The 13,029-nt window shown below is 48.8% G+C and overlaps 2 protein-coding genes across 2 annotated transcripts; one reads left to right on the forward strand and one right to left on the reverse strand.

Moving 5' to 3' along the window:
- Positions 1–264: 264 nt before the first annotated feature.
- Positions 265–6,947, reverse strand: ifngr1l (interferon gamma receptor 1-like). Its single transcript, XM_076159281.1, has 7 exons — positions 6,711–6,947; positions 3,936–4,059; positions 3,548–3,723; positions 3,255–3,442; positions 2,978–3,149; positions 2,762–2,880; positions 265–2,647 (listed from the first exon to the last, which is right to left on the reverse strand). Exons 1-7 carry the CDS (start codon positions 6,775–6,777, stop codon positions 2,255–2,257), a joined length of 1,239 nt encoding a protein of 412 aa, XP_076015396.1. The 5' UTR covers positions 6,778–6,947; the 3' UTR covers positions 265–2,254.
- Positions 6,948–7,789: 842 nt separating this feature from the next.
- LOC143007785 (uncharacterized) lies at positions 7,790–11,974 on the forward strand. The gene is made up of 2 exons (XM_076159240.1): positions 7,790–7,891; positions 10,200–11,974. The coding sequence occupies exon 2, from the start codon at positions 10,205–10,207 to the stop codon at positions 11,030–11,032; it is 828 nt and encodes a 275-aa protein (XP_076015355.1). The 5' UTR covers positions 7,790–7,891; positions 10,200–10,204; the 3' UTR covers positions 11,033–11,974.
- The last annotated feature ends 1,055 nt before the right edge of the window (positions 11,975–13,029 follow it).

Here is a 13,029-nt window from a genome sequence, read left to right on the forward strand (position 1 = left end):
CAGGGCAGTAACTGTGTGTGTGTGTGTGTGTGTGTGTGTGTGTGTGTGTGTGTGTGTGTGTGTGTGTGTGTGTGTGTGTGTGTGTGTGTGTGTGTGTGTGTGTGTGTGTACATGAACACAAAGCATGATTACAGGAGATGAAGCACGTTCCCTCTGTGTGAAGGTTAAACATGATTGAAGCTTCTAGAAGCTCTTAATGTCATGAAGTTACCGCAATTTTCGGACTATAAGCCGCGGCTTTTTCCCCATTTTTCGACGCTGCGGCTTATATAACGGTGCGGCTTATCTATGGATTTTTACAGCTAACGGCCACTAGGGGAATTCCTAAATCTATGGATTTTACAGGTTACAGTCCTCCGGAAGGCGGCCGTGTACTGCACCTTAGCCTAAAAGATGAAGACGAGGATTAATGACTTTTCTGGTAGGCTGATTACCGTATATTTTAAGCAGCCGTGTTACTGCAACTTTATGCTTACGCGCTTCCTGTCGTGTTACAGGCACTTTATTTTGCACTTTTAAATAAACATTTAATTTAGCCATTGACGTTATGCAAATATGCAACTTGTTTGTTGAAATGTTAATAAATGGGAGCTTCCTCAAACAGCCGCCTCTTTCCCGACAATCCCCTCTGTGCACGAACCCTTACATATGGTAATTAAACATTAAAAAACCTGCGGCTTATAGTCCAGTGCGGCTTATATATGTACACATCATTCAATTTAGCTTCTGCGGCTTATAGTCAGGAGCGTCTTATAGTCCGAAAATTACGGTATATGATGAAGCATTCTTACAAGCCCACTGTTCCTCTCACAGAGCGTCAGCAGAGCGTCCAGGCAGGTTTAACTCTGTGATGATGATGATGATGATGGTGTGACTCCTGACGTGTGCCCGATGCAGATATGGCGGCGGGCTCTGAACACGTGGCAGGAGAACACGGCGTGGACGCTGCAGTGACGCTGTGACTTTGTTCACTTTCGGCTTTGAAGCTTTGATTAAACGAAGCGACTTCTTCAAAGCTCAGAGCCGTCATGAAGCTGCGGCCGAGGCGAGGAAGAAGAAGCTGAATCATGATTGACTCAGGAATGTAAAAGTGGATTAGATAACAGTTCTCAGTACACTTGGCTGAAGGTGGAGTCGTGTTGACTCTGTGTGTTTATAGCTTAAGTGCTCTTCCTCTTTGAACGTAAACAAAGCGAGGTGGCACCGGACGTTTGTAACAGATAAAAGGGCTTAAAGCAGAACTCTATTAACAGGCCCTCGCTAAAGTTCACTTAGTGCTTTACTGAAGCAAAGAGAAGGGTTGAATAGTTAAGGTGATAACAGGAGAGCAGATAAAAAGGCGTGCTCACGTTTACCTGATCCAGGCTCTACAACACGCAGGAAACTAAACACTGGATAAAAACCAAGCCCACAGAACTCAAAGATAAAAGAGGGAAATGTGAGCGCGGGGCAGAGGTTTGAGTGAAGAACGTCTCACTCTTCTCATGTCTGCTGTGATGCTGAGGACTGAAGTGCTGGGGCGGGTCTGGAGCTGGATCCAGATCCCCGGGGGGAGACAGGAAGGGGTCAAGCCGCCCTGTAGTTCTGTCTTTGACACATAGAGGGCGCCTGTGGTCTGAAGTCACAGCCAGAGATCAGAGCCACCCTGAGGCCCGGCTGGGAGGAAAACCTGAACCGGACCGGGTCTCAGTGGATTGGGGTCAAAAAGGTTGAATTTAGAAACGGAAACTCAAGAGATGAAATGACAGCGATGAAGACGAAGGAGGGACGGCTCCACTAAGACGGCCTTCACATCGTTACCAGCGGCGTGACAGCAGTGTGTGTGTGTGTGTGTGTGTGTGTGTGTGTGTGTGTGTGTGTGTGTGTGTGTGTGTGTGTGTGTGTGTGTGTGTGTGTGTGTGTGTGTGTGTGTGTGTGTGTGTGTGTGTGTGTGTGTGTGTGTCACTTTCTGGTGAGAGAATCACCAAGTGTGATCTTCAGGGCTGATTCCTGGTCTAAAGGCGATCTGATCTGTGACCTGTGACCTCCAGCTGCCTCGCTCTGAAGTTACTGACTTGGACGAAGCTTCATGCTGTGGCGCTTTAGAAATATTGAGATAAAGAGAAAATGTAACATGATGTCATTGTGTCTCTTGTGGAGTTTCCCTCTCTCCTCTTTCCTCCCCTTCTTCTTCTTTGCCTTCCACGCTCGTCGGCACGTCGCCCACACACTGTTGTGGTTTCCCGGCTCAGAGATAACTCCTGAGCCTGACCTTTCAGCCCCGGTACCCCCGGGCCTTGTCTCCCGGCGCCAGCTCCACCGCCGTCACCACCTTGTCCCGTTTCTCATACCCGGAGCTGCAGTCTACGTCGCCGTTGCTTTCGCTCTCTGGCTTGTCGTCGTCCAGCCCTTGGGCCTGAGCGTACCCCGAGGCTTCTGCTCCTTCTCCCCTTTCCTCCGCCTCCTCAGCCGCGCCCTCCTCTTGGTTCCCCAAACTGATGGGTAAGCGGAGGTCACACTCGGCGCAGGGAGTGTCGGCCAGAGGCAATTCCTCCGAGTCCACCAGAGGACATTCAGTGGGCGAACGACAAACCACCTCCGGTACGGCAAACACCTCTGGAGCCTCCGGCTGCTTCATGATGGCCTGCTTCAGCTGTGCTCTGATGTCCTACACGCCACCAAGGAGACGAGCAGAGAGAAACAAAGGGCGTGAAGAAGAAGAAGAAGAAGAGGGAACGCTTAAGAACCCACACAGGCGGCGGTCAGGGCGGGATGATCTCACCATGGAGGTCGGTAAAGCCGAAGAGCCTCTGGTGGATTTTCGATACAGCATGAAGCCGATGAGGCAAAGTGCAGCGAAGACCGCGACGCCCGCCGTGACGAAGGGCACCAAGAAGTGACCTAGCCCAAGTGGAGGGCAGAGTGAACAGGGTCAAGGGTCAGGTGAGGTCAAAGCACAGGAAGCAGAAGCTGCTCAGTGAGTCACAGCGTCTCTTACCTGATGTGGACTTTAGCAGCAGCGGCTGGCTGCAGTAATCCTGCGTCGCTCGGACGGCCATCTGATTCAGGTGTCCGTCGATCCTCAAGCAGTGCGGCGTCTGATCGCCCTCCACTGGAAACTTCTCCTCACACACACTCTCCACGCAGCTGAGGTCGGCGTGCGTCACCTCCTGCTCACACACACACACACACACACACACACACAGAGCCGTCACAAAAGGAGACACGTGGCACAAACCTCAGCGCTCCATTTGTGTCGCGGCGCGCAGACTGACCTTGTTGACAACGACGCTGTACGTGAACTCAGGCAGCCTTTTGGGGTTTGTGGCGTGGCTTTTCTTCTCCCTGCTCTTCAGGCTGGGGGAGAGCGGCGGGCGGTACATCAGCCAAGGGTGAGGGAAGCGCATCTCTACGTTGTTGTCTGTGTCCACGGTGACGTTAACCGATGGGAGGTCCACAAAACCTGGAAAACAGGAAGAGCACACGTTACAGCTGTGGGTTGAGTCCTGGTCAGGGCGCCGATGGACCGACCGCCGCCGCCATCATCCTCCTCCTCCTGCCCACTTACACTTCTGAGTGGTAGGCGAGTTCTCGTAGTAGCTGAAATATATCCCCTCTGCAGGCGCCTGCTCAGACTCCTCTGAGCCATCAATGGCGCTCACCATCACAAAGTAGTCGTCGTTCACATCGATGAGGGCAGAAATGTCGGCGTGCAGCAAAGTCACTTGGAGCTGCTGGGCGACACTGGAGAGGAGAGAAGGGAAGAGAAGTTAGACACACACACACACACACACACACACACACACACACACACACACACACACACACACACACACACACACACACACACACACACACACACACACACACACACACACACACACACACACACACACACACACACACACACACACACACACACACACACACACACACACACACACACACACACACACCTTCTGATTGCCATGAGGTCCACTCTGAAGCTGGTCTGAGGGCTCAGCTGATCGTAGCTCCAGTTTAGGACGGTTCTGAGGTTGTGGCAGTCCAGGGTCACGTTGGTCGGCGGCGGCAGCAGACCTGCAGACGAAGAGACGAGTCAAGACGAGTCAGAGTCGGAAAAGTGAAGCCACCACTGAAACGTGGCAACAGTAAGGTCAAACCTCCTCCAAGCCTCGGAGCGTTTACCTCATTTCTACTGTTTACTGTCAGGAAAACACAGGGTGTAATAACAACAACCTCCACTAGAGGGCAGACAGGCGCTGCAGAAAACCTAAGAGAATACAGGAACTTTGTGCTTTTATGGTGAACGAAGGACACGGGTGCATAAATGAGACGTGTCAGAGGAAATGAAGGAGTCTGTTCACAGCACGAGTCCAAACACCCCGCTTCCTCAACCCCTGGAGACAGGAAAGACTCAGCACTTCCTCTAAATAAGACGAAGGAAACATCCCAGGGTCAGACGCATCAAAGAGGACAGACGGGCGTTTCTGTCTGGCCTGCAAGAAGTCAGGGACGATAAGACACAAGTTAGCATTTTCCTCTCAACAAAACCACACACACACACACACACACACACACACACACACACACACCAGGTTTGACTAGATCATCCTGTGAACTTGTTTCTGCTCGCTGAGCTTAAATCTCCGTGTGACTAAACACCGCTAAACAAAAGTGTACAGTTGAGTTTAATTTCCTCCCTGAACCTTCATGTTCTCACTTGGCCATAACACACTCCCTCCTGTGTTAACATGCGCGCGCACACACACACACGCACACACACACACACACACACACACACACACACCGCAGTGAGAAAGTCATCACAGATCACAGCCGTGTGATCAGTGTGATGTTGCAGAGGTGATAACCACACACTGTACATGAAGGCATCACCACCCACACACACACCGTACACACACACACACACAGCTGGGTTTCTGTGGTCGAGCGCCGACAACAGTTTCAGCGTCACGTGAGGCCAAAAGTCAGCGGCGACACAGTAAACACACGGAACGCCTGGGAAACTGTGGCTACACGCCGCCGCTTCAGCCGGTGTGTGTGATGGTAAAGAGGTCTGTCCTCCAAAACACGTAGTGAAGTGAGATTGAGGGTTTGATACGAGCCGTCTGATAGGAAGCCACGCAAACAAGTGGAGCTATTGTGTGTGTGTGTGCCTAATCGGAACTGAGGCACTGCTGTATGTGTGTGTGTGAAGTGTGTGTGTGAGGCTTTGTTGGCAGGAAATTTGCGACAGTGTGTGTGAGAGTCAGATTACTCGGTGACACAAACACAGGAAGTGGGTGATGCAAGAGGCCTACGGATGAGGTCATCTCCTTCTTCTGGTCCTCAATCAGGTCCTCAAAGCTGCAGGACAAACTACAGCTGCAACTGAAGTCATCAATAACACACTCCTTTTCCCTAATCAATCAAGACTGGAGAACGTATGAAGGTTTGATTTGGGAAAAATTGGAATAATTCATCTGTTGTTTACCCCACACACACACACACACACACACACACACACCTTAGACGAGGCTGATGTCTCCCCTCAGCAGGTTGACTGTGAGCTGTGGTGGAGCGTTCAAACACACAAGGGGAGACACAATACGTTAACACACACACACACACAGACAGGCCGCAGGTTCAACCACAAGACCCCAGAAAGAACCCCAGACTACAGCAGCAACACCAAGGTAGACTCAACATTCAGCAGCTGTGTGTGTGTGTGTGTGTGTGTGTGTGTGTGTGTGTGTGTGTGTGTGTGTGTGTGTGTGTGTGTGGTCAAATCCCACCTGTGCCTCTATCAAAGCCTCCACTGTCTGTCCAGGCTGGGGTGCATTCCAAACCCTGTCCCCCCTAGGAGACAACTGTGCTGTAGGAGTTACACAATCCAGAGGTCTGAGGACACAGGAAACTCTCAAAGGGAAACAAGAAGGGAGCCAAGAAGAAGGTGAAGACTAACGATCTATTCTGAGACCTTCAGGTCTGCATGAGACCTTCACCACCTGGTCCCACAGGTCCACATGAGACCTTCACCACCTGGTCCCACAGGTCCACATGAGACCTTCACCACCTGGTCCCACAGGTCTACATGAGACCTTCACCATCCTGGTCCCACAGGTCTACATGAGACCTTCACCATCCTGGTCCCACAGGTCTACATGAGACCTTCACCATCCTGGTCCCACAGGTCTACATGAGACGTTCACCACCTGGTTTAACAGGTCTGCATGAGACCTTCACCACCTGGTTTAACAGGTCTGCATGAGACGTTCACCACCCGGTCCCACAGGTCTACATGAGACCTTCACCACCTGGTCTAACAGGTCTACATGAGACCTTCACCACCTGGTTTAACAGGTCTACATGAGACCTTCACCACCTGGTTTAACAGGTCTGCATGAGACCTTCACCACCTGGCCTAACAGGTCTACATGAGACCTTCAGGGCCCATTGAACCTGATCGCCTACAGCTGTGCTTCGTTGGGCTCACGTGTTGCTTTTCACAATGATGATGCCAAAACGAATTGGTTGATTATTATTGATTGCTGACAGACTGATCGATTAGTTGACGTCTTGTTGGTCTATTGATTAAGCGTAAGTGAACGTCTCCGTTCACTTAAGGACAGAAATGGCTCTATCCTCCTTTACTTTCTCGCCGTGTAGAGACACCGGCTGTGTTGTTGTCGCACCGCTTTGTTCGTGAAGCTCCTCCGGTCACTTACCGTAAACTGCTACGTGGGAAATCCAAACGCCCGACAGGAAACCGAGGAGAAGGGTCGCCGCGGCCATGGCTCAAACGTCTGTTCCGCTTCTACTTCTTATTAACACACTGCGAGAGAGAAAATGGCGCAGGAGACAAGCGTGCACAGCTCCTTTGTTTTATCTTGCAAACATTAACTGTGTGTCAACTAGAAACTGCGCACTTCCAGCCGCCGCAGCCTCGCCTGGCGCATGCGCACTGAACCCGATCCGGATATGACCGATCCCAGTAAGGATAGGCGTGGAGGGCTGTGTGCGCTTTAATAAACCTCGTAAAACTGCGCTTCACCTATCTGTGACGGTGGACTCGTTAGTTGCATGTATGAAAATATAGTAACAATATAACAACAATATAAAGAAAATATGCTTGGGAATGTTGTTTTATACCGCTAATGTCACAATTTAGTAGCTTACAACACGCTACTATGTCCAAATGTTGTAATTCAAGCACTTCAAACAGCACGTGAACGCAGCAGTAGATGGTGTTTGTGACAGGAACTTCCCGCCGTGTTTCCCCGTCATTTCCAGCCAGGATCACGGACTGACCTCTTGTGAACTGTGTGTCATGTGGTTGGTAATGTGAGACGATTACAATAAATCCACACACTCTTGACTTAGTGTTCGTGTTAACATACAACAATAAAATGAAGCTGTTTATGATGGGTACACAAAGTAAACAGGCTACATAATATGGTTCATTGATAGATTGTGATAGTGACACTGAAAAGAGATTTCTTGGATTCAGACCCCTCATTTTCTCTTTGAACATTGTTCCCACTCATTTAAAACAGTAAATATTCATTATTATTATTATTTTGAAAATGACTTTTTACACACACTATGTTTTATAATATTTTTCTGAATATAATATAAAATGTGCTTTTGATTTGGTGTGATCGTACCTGGGGTGTGAACAAATCCCTCACAATCTCACCCACACACACATCAGCTGCTGAGGTCAATAACAGCCTGATAAGAGCCTTGGAAAACATTGGATCTGAACTCAAGTCAGCACTTCATGTGAGTTGCAGCTTCCCCTATGAAGTACTTCCCATGTGCTGACGTCAGCTGGAAGTGTGTTTTCCTCCCCATCCCAGCCTCACACTGACGCATTCACATCTCAGCTCTTCAGCAGCGCTCCGAGGTGAGTTACACAGCACAGAACTCAACTTACATGCTCTTCACACTCATGTGCTGCCATACTGATCGTAATACCGATGGACATTTACCTTTGACGGTGTGTTTTACAATCCTACAGTCAGTTTGTGTGTATTCTGTCACATGAACACATCAGAAACTCCAGCCTGCTATTCATGGTCATACTGAATGACATAGTTTGTGCATTCCGGCCTGCATGTTATGTAACAGCAGCGTTCTCTTAAACTGGATGATTTGTAGGGATGGAGAACTGTGATGTGTGTGTGTGTGTGTGTGTCTGTGTGTGTGTGTGTGTGTGTGTGTGTGTGTGTGTGTGACAGACACACTCGTCCGAGTCTTATGATGCTGGATTTCTAAACCTTTCAGTGTAAGATCTGATTTCTTCTCTTGTGAACCATCTGCATCAGCCTCAGAGAGAACACACAGTATGGCTGTTTAACACACACACACACACTTCACTGAGACCACATTTCTAGAGAATTCGCTCCATATTTAGGGTTTGAATCACTCAGGGCTCGACTGGGTGAATCACATTTTCGAGGAGAGGGAGAATGTGGTCTGAGCCACAACAACGCCACTTTGACCTCAGCGTTTGGAAAGACTGAGACAAATACAGCCAGGACACACACACACACACACACACACACACACACAGCCAGGACACAGAGAGGTATGCAGTTCTGTGTTGTTGAATTTTGAGCTCTGAACATATCTTCTCTGCTCTGAACCTAAGAGACCTAAGAGAGTCCTCATACTGACAGTTACACTCTCAGTCCAATCCCCTCAGTTCATTTCCTTCCTTCCTTCCCTCCTTCCTTCTTTCCTTCCTTCCTTCCTTCCTTCCTTCCTGCGCAGCTTGATCTGTTGCCTGCATGATGGCCCTCACTTTGCTCCTCGTCTTCATCACCATCCTTATTGTCTGCCCTTGCCATGCCATCACTGTTAGTTTCTGAAGTGCACAGCAGTCGAGCACCATAGCCTGAGAATAGAGGAGACCATGTAAACACACACTGGTCTGTAGAATCCATGCGTGCAGTCTTACATACTGTATGACAATATGATCACAGGTAACAGCTGAGACTTCCTTACATATCTAAATGAAATGCATAGATACAGATGATGACATCATTCACGGACTTCCTATATGTGAATATAACGATTCATCCATATGAGATCAGATGCAGAATGCAGCTCGTCCGGTTCAGCTCCATGTAACAAACGCACACAGTGACGCTGTTGTAACTTGTTACTTTTGTTCGAGTGAAGAACAAAAGTCTGAGCCTTCATTTTATTCCCCTGCCAAGAAATCCAACAAGAACGTTTGTGAAAGCCACAATCTTCAAAGCCCTGTTTTTGTAGAACATTTTTCTCTGGAATCTGTCCGCAGTCTGCACAGTAATTATTTTCCAAGTATATATACGTGTGTGTGTGTGTGTGTGTGTGTGTGTGCGTGTGTGTGCGTGTGTGTGTGTGTGTGTGTGTAATTCAATGAGGGGTTTCAGTGCCAAACAATATATCCCTTACTGTTGTGCAGGAAGAGCACGCCCATCTCACACTAAGCAAGACGTGTGTGTGTGTGTGTGTGTGTGCGCGTGTGTGTGTGTGTGTGTGTGTGTGTGTGTGTGTGTGTGTGTGTGTGTGTGTGTGTGTGTGTGCGCGTGTGTGTGCGTGTGTGTGCGTGTGTGTGCGTGTGTGTGTGTGTGTGTGTGTGTGTGTGTGTGTGTGTGCGTGTGTTCATGTTCTGATCCAAACCAGCTGCCGGTGTGTGTCCATAGTGATGTACATCTCTTGTCTTTACGTGTGAGTAATCAAATACCTAATGGATGACAAACACACAGGGGAGCCACCTTGGATCCTTTTCACTGCAATCTATTGTGATGGAGTTGAGATAAAGATCTGCAGTGTATTTATTTATATTTCAGTTTTGGTCGGTCATGCTGATATTTGACCAGCAGATGCCCCCGACCACAAGAATCCCAAGAATATCCAACATCAGGTTCATGGAAGTGGAGCGGGTCCACACCTCCTCCCTCAGGGGCGACAAATAAGACCAAGTAGAAGTAGAAGACGTAGAGAGACTGAGCTGGACAGTGTTGATGGAGGACAGGGGAGGCAGGGGAGGCATGGGAGGCTGTACCTGGGGGGGGGGGGGGGGGGCTGACATATGTTGTGTTTGCTACAAATGAATTTAAAGGAAGCTTTGCTATTTTTTGTGTGTGGATTTTGCCCCTCTGAGTTTTTGTCTCCTCTTAAGCAGACACACACACTGATCATGTCCTCACTCTGTCCCTCAGCAGTGATGCCTGCCTTCAGCCCTCCTGCTCCCGTGCTGTGTGTCCTCCTGTGTGTGTTGGTGGCTCTGCAGCGCTGCGACCTGCGGCTGGCCTACGTGACACACAGCAGCCTCTTCTACTGCTCCTGCGCCCACGACCCGCAGCCCTGCAGCCTCCTGTCGCCCGCAGACTGCAGCTGCAAGGACCTGTCTCTCTCCACGCTGCACCGCCCGCAGTCGCACTCCTCGCCTGTGTTCAGGACCAGACGTCTCACCGTTTGGTACACATCCACGTCAAACACAGCACACCTGCTCAACAGCTCGGAGGTCAGACACCTCACTCTGATCCGCTGCGGCCCGGGAGCGTCCAGAGTGACAGAATCTAAGGTGTCTGGGTCGCAGGAGGGAACCTTTGCTGTGCATCACCTGGAGAGGCTGACGGTGGTGAGTCTGAAAGCAGCTCCGGACGGGAGCAGAGGCAGGAACACAGACTCTAACGCCGACCCGGAGGGAGACAACAGCGCGCGCAGAGAAACAAACAGATACGTCAGCAGCAGGAACAGAGACTCCTACATGGACTTTGATGAGGACACAAACAGGAAATCAGACGCTCCTGCTTTTGAATCCTCCTCATCCCAGATCCAAGACATCCTGCTGGGGAGGGAGCTGGGAGCCATGCACCACGAACAGGCCAGGCTGGGAATCATCCACAGCTCAGTGCTGGACTCAGGAGCTGCGGTCAAAGCCTACACAGTTCAGACACACATAGACAGCGATGGAGTGCTGCCCTTCCCTGACCTCCACCTGCCAAAGCTGCCAGAGACCTCCATCATATATGTCAGCTTCATTTACTGATACCAAGGGGAATATCAGAAGCAAACCTAAAGGGGAAAGGATGCAGTATTAAGGGGTTTTCTGTTTATGGAGAATCCCTTTATGTTCATGAAACGGCACATAAAGTGATCATGCACAGATTATGCAGCACTAAAAGTTCAATTCATATTTTCTACAGGCTGATATTTGAGAGCGAAACAAAACAAGTCTGAGGCCACTTAGAGAATCTCTAATTAAAGTCATTTATGACTTGATAAAAGTGTCTATGACTTCATAAAACGTCTTCTTCTTCTTATAACGTCCCCCCGATGTGGAGAAGACATCCGTAATAACATCTGCAGTAACATAAAGGGAGCCAGACAGAGAGTCATCACAATGACTTCCCAGCACCCAAACAGCATTTAGTTGATTAGTTTATGTGAGTGGAGCGTTATCTTGGACTCTGTGACTCTGAGACTCTAAAGGTTTGGTGCAGAGACACACAGCTGTTTGTCCTGTACTCTGTTTATTCACTCACACATGCAGAAACAGGTTTAGTAGCTTTCAGATTGATCGATAACCTTCAAGTATTAAAGCATGTTTACCCCAAAATATTTCAGTTACTTTAGAAATCCGAGAATTGATCCTTTAGCGATGGATTCAGTATTTATGTTAGTAGTAGTAAATGTGAAAATGTGATGTTTTCCCAACTGAACCACTAGATGGCAGCAGAGCTTTATGAGTCAAAGTGTGTAAACGGAACTGAAGCCTGAAGACGAACAGCAAGCGGAGCGCCGCTCTGCTGAACACGACACTGACTGACTGATGTATTTATTTGAATATATGATATATGTATTATATTGTGATGAATATTTGCGGTACGAACCCGGGAGTTAACAAAGCATATCAGAAGGATTGTTTGTTAAAATGTGAACTTTGATTTGAGTGGTTTTAGTAAATTATTTTGACTGAATAAAGTCTGATTCCTGCCATGGAAACTTCTGGGACTGCTCTTTTTATTAATTCCCGTTTTCCCCTCACTGATTTGCTGTAAATCAAAGCAGCAGCAGCAGCAGCAGCAGCAGCAGCAGCAGCAGCAGCAGCAGCAGCAGCAGCAGCAGCACACAGAGTGTAAACACAGCAGCAGGTGCAATCACTCACCTTCTCCCCCAAACTATCTCTGCTTAGACGAGAGGGAACGGCAAGAAAAATCACTTAGAAATGTGATCAGCTGGAGCAAAGATGTTTACAAACCACAACTGATCTTTGTTTACATAATTGGTCATCTTGACGCATTACTACATTTGGCAAGCTCCGAATAAAGACCTCATGCGTCTCCGCTTACATTTGTCAATTTGATAATTACTGTGTGTGTGTGTGTCTGTGTGTCTGTGTGTCTGTGTGTGTGCATGTGCGTGTGTGTGTGCATGGCTGACACCTGCTGGAGTGTTGCTTATTTGCATGATAAACGGCCTGAATGCGGGCTGATGCATGTGTGGGCCTCTTGACCTCGCACCTGAGAGGTCAGCGCACGCACCGGGTGATTACTGCTGCTGCTGCTGCTGCTGCTGCTGCTCCTGCTGCTTCCTGAGCATAAAGAGCTTCTCACCTCCAATTTAGAGTCATTCTGGAGCAGTAAGTCCCAGTATATTCAGTCCTGATAAATGTCTGTAAACATCTCTCCCAGTCTAAACGGTTGGACGGAGCAAACTGATTGATTTGGCGGCGCTCTCTCACCGCGCTGCTGCCGTCTCCACACCGGCAGTGCGGCACTAAAGCATTTTTATAATCAGACGTTATTGTTCGCCGCCTCCTTGTGGGAGATGCGCCCATGTTCATTTTTTAAAAGGGCAAATCAGCCATAATTCAGTTTATAAACTGCAGTGCGCAGGGGAGAAATGTCTGGATGAATATTCATTAGGGGCCGCCCGGACTGCCACGCTCAGTGATTCATTAGGCATATGTAAATATCACTCACTTTAATTGCCCCTAAACTGACTCAACATAATGTTGTCATTAGCAAATTATTACTTATTTGT

Source organism: Genypterus blacodes, unplaced genomic scaffold (assembly GCF_046128005.1).
Source record: "Genypterus blacodes isolate CSIRO-AG114 ecotype Tasmania unplaced genomic scaffold, CSIRO-AGI_Gbla_v1 ptg000010l_1, whole genome shotgun sequence".
NCBI lineage: Eukaryota > Metazoa > Chordata > Actinopteri > Ophidiiformes > Ophidiidae > Genypterus > Genypterus blacodes.